This window comes from Mizuhopecten yessoensis, unplaced genomic scaffold (assembly GCF_002113885.1).
Source record: "Mizuhopecten yessoensis strain PY_sf001 unplaced genomic scaffold, ASM211388v2 scaffold6211, whole genome shotgun sequence".
NCBI lineage: Eukaryota > Metazoa > Mollusca > Bivalvia > Pectinida > Pectinidae > Mizuhopecten > Mizuhopecten yessoensis.
Window position 1 is genome coordinate 831,769 of NW_018406436.1, and position 19,450 is coordinate 851,218.

The window sequence follows — 19,450 nt, forward strand, 5'->3', positions numbered from 1 at the left end:
GTATAAAGTAAGTCTTAGGAAAACCAGATCCTTATTTAACATACTTGTATACATCCTGTAGAGACCTACCCTCTGTGGCTCCCGTAACATCTTCCTGTTACCTCCCCCAAACTTTCCAAGGACCCGGAATGCCACATGAGCGACATTGTCAACAGGACTGCGTAGAGTTCTCCACAAGGCCTGCCGTAAAAAATGAACATGTTAACAAACTCCCTAACCAGGGAATGATGTTACCACACCTTGGAATTTTCTAATTATTTCTGCTCATGAGAGTTTAATTCGATGGCGAGATGCTACGTTACATAGAGTAGCGGTACTCATAGTTTGACAAAACACTAACGAATCAATGCTCTATACTGTAATTACACTCCTACTCATGGTTGAATATCAACATCGGAAACATTTTGATGGTGATGACTTTTCTTGGATGCAGTGTTTTCTCATAATTCATCAAAATAAACAATTATTAAAGTCACAAGTCAGATTAAAATTAAAACCAGAACAACATCAGCATTTTATTACTTTTATCTTTGTTTCATCAACATTGATTGAAGTTATTTTATTTCTAGAAGACCATGTTTGTAGCTCAGACCCCTCTCCACTGACCTGCATTAGTTCAGCCCTGACAGGTTGTATGTGGTCGTACAGGAAGTCGGGCTGGAGATTATCTACACACAGCTCCAGTGTCCGCAAACCCTGAGGGGATACAATATTATATACTTAAATGGTACGATTCTTGGACCTAAAGGAAATGTATAATGAAGAAATTTAATCAAGCAAGTTAGAATCTGTGCATCAATTAACATGAATTCTTCTATAGACCAAAAACAACAACATTCCCAAAACTTGTATAGGAAGGCAAATGACAAGCTGCATGGAGGCAACAGGACACGTTCCAGGGCTTCTTTACCCTGGTTTGGGATGGGGCAAAAAAAACACCAGCAAAAAGTTAAATTGGGCAAAGGTGTAATAACAAAGAAATACAAAGATAGCAAATTTTTATCATAAAAGTATCATTTATAGAATTATTTCTCTAATGATAAAAGATTTGAACAAAGATTAGTCAACAGAACAAAGATGGGATGGCACCAGTCAGATTTTGATAACAATATTTATTTAAACAGCATTATTTTGGGAATTTCTAATTTTAGATAGGGTTTTGCTATTAGAATCGGGCCTACCTTCAGCCTCAAGTCCTGCACTAATTGCATTTACAGAGAAACCAACATACCTGACTGACAAGGGTCTGTGACCCATTAAGGGCTGACACTAGGGGGTCCATCAGCATGGGTAAGTAGGGCAGTAAAGAGCTGAGTCGGACGGGAACTGTGAGACATAGCTCCACAAATAGGTCCTTCATGTGCTGGCGGTGGAGACCACTCTGTAGACTGTTCAGGCCTGTACAGGGAATAACACAACATCACATCTATCTAGATTTTATCTTGTTAAAAATTTCCTTTGAATTATTTAATTACATCAAAAAAGTTTACCTTGTGGTCAGTTACTTTGCAATAGGATTGGTGTTTAAGTTTTAATCATTTGGATTTTATAAATGAAGATTTGAACCTGTTGAAATTTCAAATTATATAGGATGCATTACCTTGCAGTAGATTTGGCAGCAGGGGCAGGAACTCCTGGTACAGTAGGTCATGACTCCCACCTCCAATGGACCGGAACAATGCCCGCAGCAACAGGAAGTAGTTGTACGGCTCCTTCGCACTCATCGCCAACTCCATGGATCGGTTCACAATCGTATGTAGATGGGGCTGTCAAATTAAACCATGGAGCAGAATTAGCTTCCGGAGTTCAATCTAATTACATCTAAAATATTGCTTTGTAAGCCTAGAAGTCATTTATGAAATTAGAATTTATTTCAGGAGTTAAATCTAATTACTGCTTAAATATTTCTTTCTTTGTAAGCCTAGAAGTCATTAACGAAAGCAGTATCTGTCTCTAGTGACTTGTGAAAGATGTAGGTACTTATTTATACATCTGTATTGACTTACCTTAATGTCAAAGATAAACAGCAGTTACCACAATAAAACAATGAATTAACAAATAACAAACCTTCAACATTTTCTCATTCTCAGCGGCAAACAGAGATACAGATCCGAACACGAGTTTGAACAGTTTCAGGTACAGGTTAGATCTGTCCATGGTAGCTGAGGAGGAAACATCCAGTAACATATATAGACAAACAGTTTCAGGTACAGGTTAGCTCTGTCCATGGTAGCTGAGGAGGAAACATACAGTAACATATATAGACAATATCACATGTCCATCAACATCTTTAATGCACACGTACGTATTTTGCCTTACAGTATATTTCACAACAATAGTCTGAAAATTGTTTTTTGTACAGTACCTGGTGATCACTGACAGTTTATGTACAGTACCTGGTGATCACTGACAGTTTATGTACCTGGTGATCACTGACAGTTTATGTACAGTACCTGGTGATCACCGACAGTTTATGTACAGTACCTGATGATCACTGACAGCTTATGTACAGTACTTGGTGATCACTGACAGTTTATGTACAGTACCTGGTGATCACTGACAGTTTATGTACAGTACCTGGTGATCACTGACAGTTTATGTACAGTACCTGGTGATCACTGACAGTTTATGTACAGTACCTGGTGATCACTGACAGTTTATGTACAGTACCTGGTGATCACTGACAGTTTATGTACAGTACCTGGTGATCACTGACAGTTTATGTACAGTACCTGGTGATCACTGACAGTTTATGTACAGTACCTGGTGATCACTGACAGTTTATGTACAGTACCTGGTGATCACTGACAGTTTATGTACAGTACCTGGTGATCACTGACAGTTTATGTACAGTACCTGGTGATCACTGACAGTTTATGTACAGTACCTGGTGATCACTGACAGTTTATGTACAGTACCTGGTGATCACTGACAGTTTATGTACAGTACCTGGTGATCACTGACAGTTTATGTACAGTACCTGGTGATCACTGACAGTTTATGTACAGTACCTGGTGATCACTGACAGTTTATGTACAGTACCTGGTGATCACTGACAGTTTATGTACAGTACCTGGTGATCACTGACAGTTTATGTACAGTACCTGGTGATCACTGACAGTTTATGTACAGTACCTGGTGATCACTGACAGTTTATGTACAGTACCTGGTGATCACTGACAGTTTATGTACAGTACCTGGTGATCACTGACAGTTTATGTACAGTACCTGGTGATCACTGACAGTTTATGTACAGTACCTGGTGATCACTGACAGTTTATGTACAGTACCTGGTGATCACTGACAGTTTATGTACAGTACCTGGTGATCACTGACAGTTTATGTACAGTACCTGGTGATCACTGACAGTTTATGTACAGTACCTGGTGATCACTGACAGTTTATGTACAGTACCTGGTGATCACTGACAGTTTATGTACAGTACCTGGTGATCACTGACAGTTTATGTACAGTACCTGGTGATCACTGACAGTTTATGTACAGTACCTGGTGATCACTGACAGTTTATGTACAGTACCTGGTGATCACTGACAGTTTATGTACAGTACCTGGTGATCACTGACAGTTTATGTACAGTACCTGGTGATCACTGACAGTTTATGTACAGTACCTGGTGATCACTGACAGTTTATGTACAGTACCTGGTGATCACTGACAGTTTATGTACAGTACCTGGTGATCACTGACAGTTTATGTACAGTACCTGGTGATCACTGACAGTTTATGTACAGTACCTGGTGATCACTGACAGTTTATGTACAGTACCTGGTGATCACTGACAGTTTATGTACAGTACCTGGTGATCACTGACAGTTTATGTACAGTACCTGGTGATCACTGACAGTTTATGTACAGTACCTGGTGATCACTGACAGTTTATGTACAGTACCTGGTGATCACTGACAGTTTATGTACAGTACCTGGTGATCACTGACAGTTTATGTACAGTACCTGGTGATCACTGACAGTTTATGTACAGTACCTGGTGATCACTGACAGTTTATGTACAGTACCTGGTGATCACTGACAGTTTATGTACAGTACCTGGTGATCACTGACAGTTTATGTACAGTACCTGGTGATCACTGACAGTTTATGTACAGTACCTGGTGATCACTGACAGTTTATGTACAGTACCTGGTGATCACTGACAGTTTATGTACAGTACCTGGTGATCACTGACAGTTTATGTACAGTACCTGGTGATCACTGACAGTTTATGTACAGTACCTGGTGATCACTGACAGTTTATGTACAGTACCTGGTGATCACTGACAGTTTATGTACAGTACCTGGTGATCACTGACAGTTTATGTACAGTACCTGGTGATCACTGACAGTTTATGTACAGTACCTGGTGATCACTGACAGTTTATGTACAGTACCTGGTGATCACTGACAGTTTATGTACAGTACCTGGTGATCACTGACAGTTTATGTACAGTACCTGGTGATCACTGACAGTTTATGTACAGTACCTGGTGATCACTGACAGTTTATGTACAGTACCTGGTGATCACTGACAGTTTATGTACAGTACCTGGTGATCACTGACAGTTTATGTACAGTACCTGGTGATCACTGACAGTTTATGTACAGTACCTGGTGATCACTGACAGTTTATGTACAGTACCTGGTGATCACTGACAGTTTATGTACAGTACCTGGTGATCACTGACAGTTTATGTACAGTACCTGGTGATCACTGACAGTTTATGTACAGTACCTGGTGATCACTGACAGTTTATGTACAGTACCTGGTGATCACTGACAGTTTATGTACAGTACCTGGTGATCACTGACAGTTTATGTACAGTACCTGGTGATCACTGACAGTTTATGTACAGTACCTGGTGATCACTGACAGTTTATGTACAGTACCTGGTGATCACTGACAGTTTATGTACAGTACCTGGTGATCACTGACAGTTTATGTACAGTACCTGGTGATCACTGACAGTTTATGTACAGTACCTGGTGATCACTGACAGTTTATGTACAGTACCTGGTGATCACTGACAGTTTATGTACAGTACCTGGTGATCACTGACAGTTTATGTACAGTACCTGGTGATCACTGACAGTTTATGTACCTGGTGATAACTGACAGTTTATGTACAGTACCTGGTGATAACTGACAGTTTATGTACAGTACCTGGTGATCACAGACAGTTTATGTACAGTACCTGGTGATCACTGACAGTTTATGTACAATTCAGTGACACTTTTCAGGAAATTTAGTTTGTAATCTAGCTAGTGCTGGCCCTAAATTTAGAAAGTATAGCAACATTGTGGAATAAGGATTGTGTCTCAGACAGGGAAGTATTCTGATCAGCGTGATTATGTATTACAAGGTGATTTAATCAATTGAGGTATGAGGAATGATACATACAATCACAGGCATTCTGACCAATGAGATGATGTGTTACAGCAGAAGATGATTTGACCAATTAAATTGTGTGATACTTACAGCCCATCTCCTCCAGACGAGCCAGCAGGTAGTCAACCAGAATGGTGGCAAAAGTAGCAGAGGTTGTTGGGTTGGCCAGAAATGAGTTGGCCACAATCTGGGAATAACCAATAAAACTGACAATAAATCTGTTATCATAGGTAGGTCTAGCAGAATCAAACAGTGTCCCAACAAACATGGCTATGGACACTATTAATGTGATAAAGAGATGTAAATGTTCTTATCTCCTTCGTTGATACCCTCCATATTTAAGGGTAATTGAAATGTAAGCTATATTTGTCTTACACCAATAATGAAACAAGTTATTTCAACTTAATATATAACTCACTCTTGTTGGGTAATTCTAGACATGTATAGAGTATGGGGCAGTTATACCTGATAATTCTAGACATGTATAGAGTATGGGGCACTTATACCTGATAATTCTAGACATGTATAGAGTATGGGGCACTTACACCTGATAAGTTGGGTGATTGGAGGTTTAAAATATAAACTTTTGTACGTGGACCCTCAAGATAAATAATTATATTGATGTTGGTGGCCTCAAAAATGTGATTTCCCCTATCCCTCCTTTCATCTATATTTCCTGAATAGCTCTAATGATTATTTTGTAGGTACTTGTGTACACATATAAATAAAACCGACACCTACCTGAAGTGCATAGTTGTTGTGAATTCTGTCCACCATATACTGAAAACACGAAGGTAAAAAACATTTCATACACACTACTTCAACATCACTGTAATAGAGCCTTTGTCACATCAGTTACTTCGCAAGTATTTTATGCATGTCATAGCAGCTTGCAGAAAGTCATTCATTATGATACACTGTATAATTTCAATAGCATTTTTGTTCTGATCTAGTTCGAAGTTTTTCCACTTTGGCATTGTAGATTTCAGGTATGAAGCAAAAACGTTGATGTTGATAAGAATCAGTGTAAGCTTCACAGTACAAGTACCTCAAATATCAAGGTTTTAGTGAATTTTCTCAAGTATACAATGATACTTCCTTATATCTACCCAAAACCTGTACATCTGACGTTTTAGTTAAACATATCTTTCTAGATGATAAGGTTACCACACTGTCCAACATCTACCTTTATACAAGACCCATTGTTAATGTGTTTATATCTCACCTCGACTGTCTGAGCAAATATCTCCTTGAATGTCAGGGTGTGCATCATAGTAAACTGGAAAGGAGAATACAGTACGATGAATCAGTAATAATCAGATGGTCATACAAATACAACAGTAGACTGATATGTAGTGATGTAGCTCAACCTTTAGTGTCACTTAATATACAAATATATGTTGTGTCAGTTACCATTAAACCATCATACACTGGATTTGTTTTACAAAAGATTAAAGCATACTCTCAACAATAAACACTGTCCCAGTATATCTTTTTAATTTCAAGGCCTATGATTTTCCCCTATGAGCAGGAATGTTGCTTTTCCTAATAGCTATAAGTCCTTACCACTCCAGCGAAGTGTTCCAAAACCTCCTTCTCTTCCTTGGTTCTCACACTCTGTACCCTACAAACACATCAACAATGACTTTAAATGACTCTTTAACGATAACGTATACACAACACTTCAAAATGGGTTTTAAAAACCTTTCAGAAGAACTTTTACACAACACTTCAACAATAACTTTTACAAGACACTTGACACTGATCTTTATCTTACACACGACAGTCTGCGATGACTTACACCGCAGGCCTAATGACGGCCTGTCCTGACGGAGACACGTTGATAGTGTAGATGTCCAGAGCTTGCAGTGCGTATTTCACCAGGCGGATGTAAACGAGGGCCTCCTTCGGCAGGAACTGTTTACTCTGCATTACCGTTGCATCTGTATGATCAATACACCCAAATAGAGTTACCAATAAGTCAATGTTCTCAGAAACCTTTCATGTTAACTTCAGACAATGTAATGACAGCTTTAGTTCCTAAGAATGTGAATTAAAGAATTTCATTGAAACATCAAAATAAATAAGCCATACTATTACAATTTAAAACACCTGAGTGTATGTTGACTAGCATGTAATATGTCAATTAAAATGTTTCTTCCTGAGGTTTTTTTTCTGTGCAAACAAGACTGTATACTGACCAACACCTGCTGCTTTACAGGACACAATGCCCCATGTGATGGTCTTCACACCACAGACCAGTGTCTTCACCAGACCGCGACAGTCCGTCACCGAATAGGTTGTATACTGACTGGGTGTCACACCAAAACGATTCTGAACTCAATGTAAGGTTTGACAATATTGAATAAAGAAAAAACACAAGAACAAAAGCAGCATTTCATTGTCATTCTGATGAGTTGATTCCACCAGTTTATTTTAACATGATATGCTATATCCAATAGGCTACAAGCATACTGATCCACTCTTCATATTCAAAATTTGTTGACAATTGAAATTTATACTGTAAAATCTTTTCAAATGAAATATTTGATGATAGATTTACCTCCCCTGGTCCCTTCTCTGCCCAAGGTTTGTCCTCTTTATCTTTAACACTGTCGGACATCAGACCTTGAGAAGGCAGTTTGTTGTCATCTTTCAAAGAATCTCCGGGGGGTTTGGAAACATCAAGCCCCGACTTCATCCCATCTGCAGCAACTTTTGTTAGCTCTAGTGTCGGCTTTACATCAGCTGCAGGTGTTTTGGGATCAATGGGTTGCTGGTGGTTGTTGTTAGGGACTTGGGGCTGTTGTTTACTGTAACAAGACATGGCAGAACTTGTCTAAACTAATCAACTTGACTTTAAGCATAAAATTTATACTAAGTTCACGTTAAACAAAACCAAACAAAACTGGAATACAGGTCTGCTTGTATTAAAATGAGCAATAAAGCTACAAGAAAACACAGATAAGATAAACTTTAGAAACAGACAATTTTATATATAATGTTACAGAAGTGAACGATCATTATGCATGAAGAAATAACTTTAAATGAAAAAATATTGACAACACATCCTTAGCACTTTCATCTCTTCAGGAAGATTCTTCAGACTGGAATTTCCGTGAAGAGATGAAAGTGCTGAAGACATGTTTACAGTATCTATAAAAAAAATAGACCAGCAATTTCAATGATTTTTCTTTTACAACAGGGTCTACTTTTAATTTGTTGCATGCAATGAAACTCAGTGGTAAATCTGAAGGACTGTTCTTGTATTTAGTAAAATTTTGACAGTTTTTATGGAATTTATCACAAGTTTTTTGTAAAGCATATGGAATTTAGTAGTCTGATGTCAATCACGGCTGTTCATTGGTCATCCTCAGTACCATTTCTGTAGGATCTGAGGGAGCTGTATCTTGGCAATGGTTTTAAACTTGAGAACAAACACCTCCAGCATCCTCATCAAGAGTTCTCTCCCCTGAAAAACAGTTCAAATAGTACATTTTACTGAGACGGTTAGAGGTTTAATGACATAAAGACAGCCACTTCTCAACACACAAATTTCATTTGGTCTAATTTCATACTATTTTATCTAAACATTTGAAATCATTTTCAAGGACAAAAATACAGGAAATGCCAAAAATTCTGCTGATTCATTAGTTTTAACTAAGCATTAAATTGAATGCGAAAACAACATACATAGACTATAAATACAGACAGGAGAAAACCAAGGTAATGTTAGCATTTTGTATGTGACTTACGTTTCCATTCTCCTGTTCACTCTTAGCACGAATGCACTCGACAAGGTTCAACAGAAGTTTACAGGACATTGTCTGAATGGAGCTCGGCAAGGACTCATCGTGAACATTCTTACTGAATAGGTTCACGGCTAGGGAGAGTTCGTTCAGTGGCAAGGCCTGTCGTACATGGTGAACAAGATCAGCAAGAGTGCTGTAAGCAAGGGGACGCAGCGACTCATATGTTGTCCAGCCAGAACCAATAAGGACATTCTCATCAAACAGCTTGTCAATACAGTGGACAAATTCTGTTAATTCAAACATATAACACCATCAGTTTTTATTGATATATGTATTTGGAGTATCTGATGATATTTGACTGATTTGTAGAAAATGAATTATTTGACCATAAATAACATGAAAACAGCACACAACAAATGACTGAAAATATTATCTATCCTAAATTTACCGCAGACCATTGCTCTTAGACTGACAGATGAACCTGTCAAACATACTCTTGGGACATGTTACTGTTGTAAATATAAACTTAGGAATTCAACACTGACCAATACTTAATGGTCGACTCCGATAGCTTCAGTTCTTATTGCAAGCAAAACATTCTTTACATTATTGATCTTTGATTCATCCAATACATAATTTAACAGAAGCTTGATCAGAGCTTGATCAGACATTTAGAATATTGGTACATACTGTTTCTAAGATCAGTAGCCAGAATGTGTCGAGCAGCAATAAGCAGATCTTTGCGGAGGTGAGCCACTTCCTGTGGGCAGTATGTCAGCAGTCCCAGAAGACCTTTCATCATTGGGGTCGCATGAACCTGAACTTGTTCCTGAAGTTAGAAAAAAATCAGTAAAAAATCACTATATTGTAATTGCATGTGTCTCAATAAAAAATAAAAAAATAAAAAAAAATACCATACATGATAATTTGTCTCATTGTCAATTTTTTATATATTTTTTTTCAATTAAATCAAGTCAAAATGTAATACTCTGTTATAACCTGCCAATTTATCACAATATAAGGTTCATCAGAATACTGCTTACAATATCACAGTATAAGGGTCATCAGAATACTGCTTACAATATCACAGTATAAGGGTCATCAGGATACTGCTTACAATATCACAGTATAAGGGTCATCAGGATACTGCTTACAATATCACAGTATAAGGGTCATCAGGATACTGCTTACAATATCACAGTATAAGGGTCATCAGGATACTGCTTACAATATCACAGTATAAGGGTCATCAGGATACTGCTTACAATATCACAGTATAAGGGTCATCAGGATACTGCTTACAATATCACAGTATAAGGGTCATCAGGATACTGCTTACAATATCACAGTATAAGGGTCATCAGGATACTGCTTACAATATCACAGTATAAGGGTCATCAGGATACTGCTTACAATATCACAGTATAAGGGTCATCAGGATACTGCTTACAATATCACAGTATAAGGGTCATCAGGATACTGCTTACAATATCACAGTATAAGGGTCATCAGGATACTGCTTACAATATCACAGTATAAGGGTCATCAGGATACTGCTTACAATATCACAGTATAAGGGTCATCAGGATACTGCTTACAATATCACAGTATAAGGGTCATCAGGATACTGCTTACAATATCACAGTATAAGGGTCATCAGGATACTGCTTACAATATCACAGTATAAGGGTCATCAGGATACTGCTTACAATATCACAGTATAAGGGTCATCAGGATACTGCTTACAATATCACAGTATAAGGGTCATCAGGATACTGCTTACAATATCACAGTATAAGGGTCATCAGGATACTGCCTACAATATCACAGTATAAGGGTCATCAGGATACTGCCTACAATATCACAGTATAAGGGTCATCAGGATACTGCTTACAATATCACAGTATAAGGGTCATCAGGATACTGCTTACAATATCACAGTATAAGGGTCATCAGGATACTGCTTACAATATCACAGCCCAACAACTCTGATTAAAGTGTGACTCTATGGTTACCACTAATCCACTTGTTCCTGAAATTAACTTGGGCTAACAGGCTACCACACATTACCAGTATATGATAGCCTACAACATATTTCACTGTTCGTGGCTATGCTACCACTACAGGTATTTTTTGTTACCTGATAAAATCTGATGATGTAGGCCAGGAAGGACAGAGTCTTGATCTGGGCCGCTATGAAATCAACATACACCTCCTTGTTAAAGGATGGACTAGATCTACAAAACAATGTGATTACACAGATATATACAGTGTTGGTACTGAATGGGCACATAGTGACCATGTTAGTCAGTAGCTGTGTCTGTTATCAAAACATGCATTTATGTATTATTTTTATTTTTTCTGCAAATACAAAATCTAATGAAAAGTCAATTTAACAAGCTATTTCCTACCTAATCAGATCACATTATATACCTATTATGTCAATTCATTTACAAAATACACGCTTGATACAGAGATTTTTAACAAAAACACACAATATCTGAGCAAGATCATTATTCTGCAATAATCATATTTAGAACAAGCCATTCGGATTGATATGTCTCGCCTATGCCCCGCTTTGACCATCAATGCACATATCAGAGAAACTAACTTAAATGCAAAAACTTAATGGTGACGGAGATGCTGACAAAGTTGATGGACCATGAAAGGTTGGCCACATCCAGCATTTGATGCATGGGTTGAGATGTACTACCTAATATGCATCTATGGTCCAACCTTGGTTGTTGTACTACTTATACTTTCAGAGAAACTAACTTAAACACAAAAACTTAATGTTGACGCCACCCTCACCAGAAAAGCAACACCTATGTCTCGCTTCCACTTCGTGGCGGCGAGACAATAAAATGACCTAGGATGAGATAATGAATGGAAATAGATGTCTTAACTAAATGTACACACTCTGTTGTATAAGATAAAAAAAAAATCTCTATAAAACACATTTCCTGTTTTAGTAGTCTACATGTTAGTGACCTAGTAGTCTACATGTTAGTGACCGACCTGTGGACACTAGATGGTTGTAGTATAATGGTGTTCATGATGAGGGGGATAAAGTCGGCGACCTCCTGATGGACGTTCTGCTTGTACAGCTGGTACATCAGTACTACAATGATGGGGAGCTCAGCCAGCACCTTCAGGGACAGGATACCACGAGGGATGATGTTATACTGGAAAACAAAACACACTCAGTATAACAACCAACACCTAGGCTAGTACCTTCAGGGACAGGATACCACGAGGAATGATGTTTTACTGGAAAACAAAACACACTCAGTATAACAACCAACACCTAGGCTAGCAACTTCAGGGACAGGATACCACGAGGGATGATGTTATACTGGAAAATAAAACACACTCAGTATAACAACCAACACCTAGGCTAGCAACTTCAGGGACAGGATACCACGAGGGATGATGTTATACTGGAAAATAAAACACACTCAGTATAACAACCAACACCTAGGCTAGTACCTTCAGGGACAGGATACCACGAGGGATGATGTTATACTGGAAAATAAAACATACTTGGTATAACGACCGAAACCTAGGCAAGTTCCTGAAAGGTATAGTCCAGCACATCCTCGATATCCAGGGGTTACACTCACTTTCTCTCCCTGCACCCCTAGAATATGTCATAGCAAAATTGAAGACTTGGTGTGCGCCACCTTGTTGATGAGACAAGACTAGTTTGATCCTTTAATGTACATCAAAAGAATCTCGCAGTCACGTAACGGTAAAAACGGACAGGCTCTGAAGTTGAGTGTCACCTCTTTGTAAACTTCAAAGGACAGGTATCAGCCTAGCGATTGGTCAGGGTATTTTTACCGGAGACCAATCAAACAGCTATCTTCGTGCCTTCAATTTTGCTATGACATATTCCAGGGGTGTAGAGAGCAAAAGTGAGCGTAACCCCTGGATATCGAGGATGGCGTAACCCCTGGATATCGAGGATGGCGTAACTCCTAGATATTGAGGATGGCGTTACCCCTGGATACCGAGGATGGCGTAACCCCTGGATATCGAGGATGGCGTAACCCCTGGATATCGAGGATGGCGTAACCCCTGGATATCGAGAATGGGTCCAGCAGGGAATACTGTACCGGAAAAATTAGGAGAAGACTTCAGAGAGATACAACATCAGGCTTGCCAAACATTGCTTGTTATTTTGCATTCTGTATCAGATTACCTTGTTGCCAGGATTCTAAGTAACATCAAATTAATGTTTGAATTAAACAAACAAAAATTAAAAAAATCGCATCAGTGTCTTTTTATATCTATAGATAATAATATTTCAAATTATTTAAATGATTTGATCCTTTTACCAACACTTAAACTATGGGTAACAAAAAATATTTTGACTTTTGTGTTTGACCTTCTCCCCACCATAAACTGTTTTTATGTTATAGATAAAGACATAATTTTATTGTTAACAAAATTGTGCCTTTTACTCCTCTATTTGCACTCACAGAAATATTTTGGTTGTCAGCGTTTTTCTTATCAGTCATGATGGTGGTGACGGTGAAAGTCTCCTGGAGCAGAGCGTCTACATTGATCTCCATCACATCCTTCACTTTCACTTGATTGTGAGGCTCAAAGATCTTTGGCAGGTGGTTGGGTATCGCATTGTAGATACTCTTTACAAATGTCAGGAAATCTTTTATCTGGAAAAAACAACACTCAAGATATAAGTGACCATATAAGTTACATGCTGATGGTGAATTTGAAATTTTATCAACACTACTACAAAATAACCGCAGTTTAGTGAATAAAGATTTTATTAAGAAAGATGTGTTGATTTCAATAGATAAAGACAAGTGGAGTTTTGTAGATTTGTTTTTGTTATCAAGTGATGACTGTTGGCTGTGGTAATCATCAGGATAATAATTACTTGTGTAAAGATTTACCCATGTCTGTAGAGATGTCACTGACTAGGCTAACAAAAGGCCCCTAGGGCCTGCGTTCATTACCTCTTCATTCATCTGTGGTCTGTACTGTTTGTGTAGCTCTATAATGATCCGTAGACAAACCAGAACATTCTCCTCATTCTCAATCTAAAACAAACACATTCTGATCATTGATGATTCGCAAACAAAAACCAGAAATTTCACCTCATTCTCAAATTAAAACACAAGGAAACACTTTTTTCTCATTCTCAAATTAAAACACAAGGAAACACTTTTTTCTCATTCTCAAATTAAAACACAAGGAAACACTTTTTTCTCATTCTCAAATTAAACATAAACCAATACGTTCTGAGCATTCTGAATTACAAACAGTTTATATTAAACTGTGTTTGGTTATCTTCATATACGTGCACATAATATCAGAACAAGATTGGAAAAACGCTATTCTGCTCAAAATAGGCTATTCTGTTCTTGATAATTCTTCAGCAAGTCTGGTATTTTTCATGATTTTAATACTATGTGGAAGTAATGTATAATAGAGGAATAAGGACTGGCTGAGGTTATTATTCTTCAAAAAATGTCTTACATTATAAAGTACATTATTAATAAGTCAACAACACGTAAATAAGATTGTCCCTCTAGGACACCTGTATTCACCTTGAGTAGTTTAAACATGAGTGAGAGGATCTGTTGGACGAACTTCTTGAGGTGGTCATTACTGGGAATCCGGTGTATGATCTCAAGTAGTAACTTTCTCAATTGCTGTGAACGATGAAAGGATACAAAATGTAAAAATACATAACTGAATCTACGACAACGATTAAAATAGTTTGTTCATGGATGGTCGATTACTTGATGATTCACAATGGCCTCATGTAGACACTATAAATGGGAAATAGTAAGGCACATTGGGAACAGAATGCACTTAGAATTACATACTGTTTGTAAATACACTAATTTTTATGTTCCTTCCCAATGACTTAAGTAAGAAGTAGACTGACATTTCCACATATTGCTATTAACTACAAAGTACACTATCTCCAAGAAAAAATAACCCAAAATATAAAATCCCCAGAGCTGATTTTTTTTTAAATTCCCCAAAACCTAGAAGATTTAAGATTAAAGTCCCTTTTTTGGGACTAATCTGTCTCAAGTTACCTGCATATTTTGTTCTGCTATAAACTGAGGTTCTCCCTCCTCTAGGATTTTGAGGAAAACTCGTAAGGCATCGGCTAGGAATTGTGGGTACTGTGGAGACAGCACCACACTCTGGAAACATACAAGGGTAGATATAAAATATCAAATATATTTTAACATGGGTATGTTCATGTGATACGGGTACCTATATATGATGGAAGGATGAAACATGGGTATGTATATGTTATGGATAAAAGGGTCACGGTGGTCCTGATCACCCTCTACAATAACTAGCCCTCCATCACTGGGTTGTGGGGTTGAGGCCTACATGGGACAGATGCCAGGTACTGGCCGCAGGTCAGTGGTTTTTCTCCGTGAAGTCCAGTTTACCTCCAAGACCAAAACCTGTCACGTCCTTTAATGACCATAGCTGTTAATAGGACATAGGACACAAAACAAGCCATTCAGATTGATATGTGTCGCCTATACCCCGCTTTGACCATCAATGCACATATCAGAGAAACTAAGTTAAACGCTATGAAATCAACATACACCTCCTTGTTAAAGGATGGACTAGATCTACAAAACAATGTGATTACATAGATATATACAGTGTTGGTACTGAATGGGCACATAGTGACCATGTTAGTCAGTAGCTTTGTCTGTTATCAAAACATGCATTTATGCATTATTTATATTTTTTATTTATAAGTACAAAATCTAATGAAAAGTCAATTTAACAAGCTATTTCCTACCTAATCAGATCACATTATATACCTATCATGTCAATTCATGTACAAAATATACCCTTGATTCAGAGATTTTTAACAAAAACACACAATATCTGAGCAAGATCATTATTCTGCGATCATCATATTTAGAACAAGCCATTCGGATTGATATGTCTCGCCTATGCCCCGCTTTGACCATCAATGCACACATCAGAGAAACTAACTTAAATGCAAAAACTTTATGTTGATGGAGATGCTGACAAAGTCAATGGACCATGAAAGGTAGGCCGCATCCAGCATTTGATGCATGGGCTGAGATGTACTACCTAATATGCATCTATGGTCAAAGTTTGGTTGGTGTAGCACTTATACTTAAAAACAAAAACTTTATGTTGAAGCCGTTGTCGAAAAAGCAACACCTAAGTGTCGATTTCACTTTGCGGCGGCGAGACAATAATGGTACATACCTGCCAGAAGCCTCGGACCTCAAAGTTCTCACTAAGTTCCTGTGCAGCTTTGAGTTTTTTCTCCACAACTAATATAGAAAAATACAATGAATGGATTACATCTGACTGTTGATGAAGTTCTGAAGTACACAATGTATAATCACAAATGTTTGATGGTAATGAACAGTCAGATCTTATCAGCTTTTATTCCAGTGATCACTCTGTCTCTACTGTAACACACAGGAGTCAGATCAAAGTTGCAGTGTCATCATCCTGTTCTTGTCCACCTCTTTAACATTAGATCACACATGTAAATATTACATTAAAAAACGAACTAATACTTGAAAGATTTTCTTTAATGATCTAACACTAATTTAATATAAATTATTTCTTTAACATTACTGAAACATTAACTCCTCCTATCACACATTTATTTAAACAAGGTGGTTGGAATGAGAGAGAATACTCTTTCATGCACAGGAGTGTAAGATAGGGAAATTCCACCCACGGGGTTTTCAAATTTGGCAAAACCCTCGGCAAAGCCTCAGGCTATACCAAATTTGAAAACTCCTGGTGTGGAATTTCCCTATCCTACGACCCTGTGCATGAAGGAGTCTTATAATATTATGCATATACATGTACTTACTAATAAATCACTTTTATGATTGAAAATATATGGACTTGAACATTAGATTTACTTATTTCTAATGCAATGGTTGACATATTGATTCATTTTATTCATTTATGCGTGCCAGTTATGAAGAATAAACAATACCATATAATACTACCGTAGTCGTTTTTTTCCAACTACTAATGCAATAGGCATGTTCATTTATCTTTAGTAGGAATCATATTGGCATTATGTAATGTCTAAGTTTTACACAAACAATGTATGCATTACCGAGTTTAAATATGTGCATTGTTTGAGCATAAAGTAAAACTTTGATATTATATATTCCTTTATCTTGAATGTTCATGCCTCTACATACAGTTCTGCACTTCATTATCCCTGTACCATGCACCCACAACACAGCTATATATATACACGGCTGTAATGGATTGACCAACACTGTAGAACTTACTTCCTGGTGTTGGATCATCAATCAGTGCTACATATGACTTGAATGTTGTAAGCTGCGCCGACGCATCATGGGGACTCAGAGGTGATGCCACCATCATTTTGCCGATCTCTCACGTTACCTTCAAATGAGCAAACTGTATCAAATGTGAAACAGCATATTATGGTATCTATTTCAGAATATAACTAAAAAATCATCAACAGTCAGTATTCTGAACAAACTTGTACAGAACTATGATCTAACAGTTTTATTGACCAGTATTGAACAGCTGTGTTTAGTGAAGTTGCATAGCCGATGAATTTTCAGATACTCTGATCCAGAGGCAACTAAGGGTAATAGTTTGTGTGAAAAATATGTATGCATTGATTATTTTTTTTATTAACTTTGATCATTTGTTCAATCATGTCATGATATTCATTGACATTTTTAAAAACATGAGTTTAATACGGTGCAAGTCCACAAAACATCGCTAACTGCAAATGTAAACACAAAAAAGAGATGTTAAGAGTAGTTCTGTTCTTGTTTTACACCATACAAATTCATTTTTTTTTTTTTAATTTTTAAAGATAATAAACTTTAAATCCCACACTATTCCTTAAACAAACTGAATCTGTAGTTGAAATCATAAGCATGCAACTTCACCAGACAGTATCGCATTAAAATAAACAAACATATAGGGTACATTCGCGTTACCGGTTGAAACGGTTGAACCTGTAAAGAAAACGACAGGTACAGTACAGATCTGGACCGAGGCTGACCTCAGGAAAATTTGGCACGTTTAGATTGAGGGGTCCAGACGTGCCTGACCGAAACTAAAATACTGAGTGACTATTGCCAATTTGCGTTATTTCTTTCTAAAACAATGTCAAGCCACATGTAGTTTTTAAGATACGTTATGTAATTCACTGGACGAATGAAAGAAGGTCATAATATTCTTGAAACACTGTTTTTTATTCTCCGAAACTGTGGATTTTTAGCTCTGCTTATAGAACGGTCCAAGTGTGTTCGTTTATCGTGGAAAATTTCTGCGCCACACGTACCGTTTCAACCGGGATACGCGAATGTAGCCATAGTGTATAAAATGCTGTGGCTACCGGGGTGGGCTACAGTGATCATGATAACTAAGTTATGGCAATACAAATCTAGGGTAAGTCGTTGATCAAAAATTGCAACAGCGTTGACGTTGGCTCCATATGTGTTTGATAAAATGTCAATACTTTATCAATAAGTCTGCATGTATTTCATTAGATCGTTTAAAAAATGTTTACAAAATTCAATAGAGAAAGAAACAGTACCCCCCCCCCCCTTCCATGTGCATTCAAAAAGTGATCAGAATTTGAAACAAAGCATGCACATAGCTAATGTTTAGATATATACGCCTTTTTTATTTTATAACGAAGTAAGTTACTTACCAATGATGTTTATCTAATACAGTTTTAACCCCATATTTGACATTTTTTAATATAAAATTGTCTTCCTACCGCGCGTCCGCCATATTTGTTTTGGGGATTTTCTAATAACCAATATGGAACTAAGGTTAAGAATTTCGGATCGGAAACAAAATTTCCGATTTCATGTTGTAATCTAATACAAATAATTCTAAATGTTTAAATTTGCATATTTAATTTCAATAATATGATATACAATTTAATTAATACGAAAATGGAACTACTAGTAAATAAAACATAAAAAGGATCCGGATATTTTTACCATTTTGTGGTATTACTTTTCACTTACGATGTATTTTAAATAACCTATTTAATTTTTATTGATCAAAAATAGCTTGTATACATTTAAATAAAATATTTAATAGAAATATTATGAGAATTTATAGTAAAACTATTATTGAACGTGAAGAAAAAAAATGATTTTTTTCTTAAACTCACCTCAAATATGAGGGTTGCGTGTAATTCACCAGGGGAGATCAATCTGCCAAACTTATCACCATTGCATCCAGAACGAGATGTTTACAAGTAACGACA

At 37.2% G+C, this 19,450-nt stretch overlaps 1 protein-coding gene across 1 annotated transcript in view; it reads right to left on the reverse strand.

Moving 5' to 3' along the window:
* Nucleotides 1-18,968, reverse strand: part of LOC110451818 (transformation/transcription domain-associated protein-like) — a 62,962-nt gene extending 43,994 nt beyond the window's left edge. The window contains exons 1-24 of the mRNA XM_021500015.1: nucleotides 18,881-18,968; nucleotides 17,472-17,604; nucleotides 16,411-16,478; nucleotides 15,234-15,344; nucleotides 14,733-14,837; nucleotides 14,139-14,222; nucleotides 13,638-13,832; nucleotides 12,172-12,338; nucleotides 11,294-11,390; nucleotides 9,844-9,982; nucleotides 9,157-9,440; nucleotides 8,782-8,873; nucleotides 7,965-8,214; nucleotides 7,603-7,735; nucleotides 7,203-7,344; nucleotides 6,968-7,025; nucleotides 6,627-6,680; nucleotides 6,143-6,181; nucleotides 5,492-5,588; nucleotides 2,068-2,162; nucleotides 1,601-1,766; nucleotides 1,232-1,398; nucleotides 607-696; nucleotides 70-180 (exon numbers count right to left, since the gene is read on the reverse strand). Coding sequence (XP_021355690.1) covers nucleotides 70-180; nucleotides 607-696; nucleotides 1,232-1,398; nucleotides 1,601-1,766; nucleotides 2,068-2,162; nucleotides 5,492-5,588; nucleotides 6,143-6,181; nucleotides 6,627-6,680; nucleotides 6,968-7,025; nucleotides 7,203-7,344; nucleotides 7,603-7,735; nucleotides 7,965-8,214; nucleotides 8,782-8,873; nucleotides 9,157-9,440; nucleotides 9,844-9,982; nucleotides 11,294-11,390; nucleotides 12,172-12,338; nucleotides 13,638-13,832; nucleotides 14,139-14,222; nucleotides 14,733-14,837; nucleotides 15,234-15,344; nucleotides 16,411-16,478; nucleotides 17,472-17,568 — 2,841 coding nt within the window. The 5' untranslated portion in view covers nucleotides 17,569-17,604; nucleotides 18,881-18,968. The remainder of the gene's footprint in view (nucleotides 1-69; nucleotides 181-606; nucleotides 697-1,231; nucleotides 1,399-1,600; nucleotides 1,767-2,067; nucleotides 2,163-5,491; nucleotides 5,589-6,142; nucleotides 6,182-6,626; nucleotides 6,681-6,967; nucleotides 7,026-7,202; nucleotides 7,345-7,602; nucleotides 7,736-7,964; nucleotides 8,215-8,781; nucleotides 8,874-9,156; nucleotides 9,441-9,843; nucleotides 9,983-11,293; nucleotides 11,391-12,171; nucleotides 12,339-13,637; nucleotides 13,833-14,138; nucleotides 14,223-14,732; nucleotides 14,838-15,233; nucleotides 15,345-16,410; nucleotides 16,479-17,471; nucleotides 17,605-18,880) is intronic.
* Nucleotides 18,969-19,450: the final 482 nt, after the last annotated feature.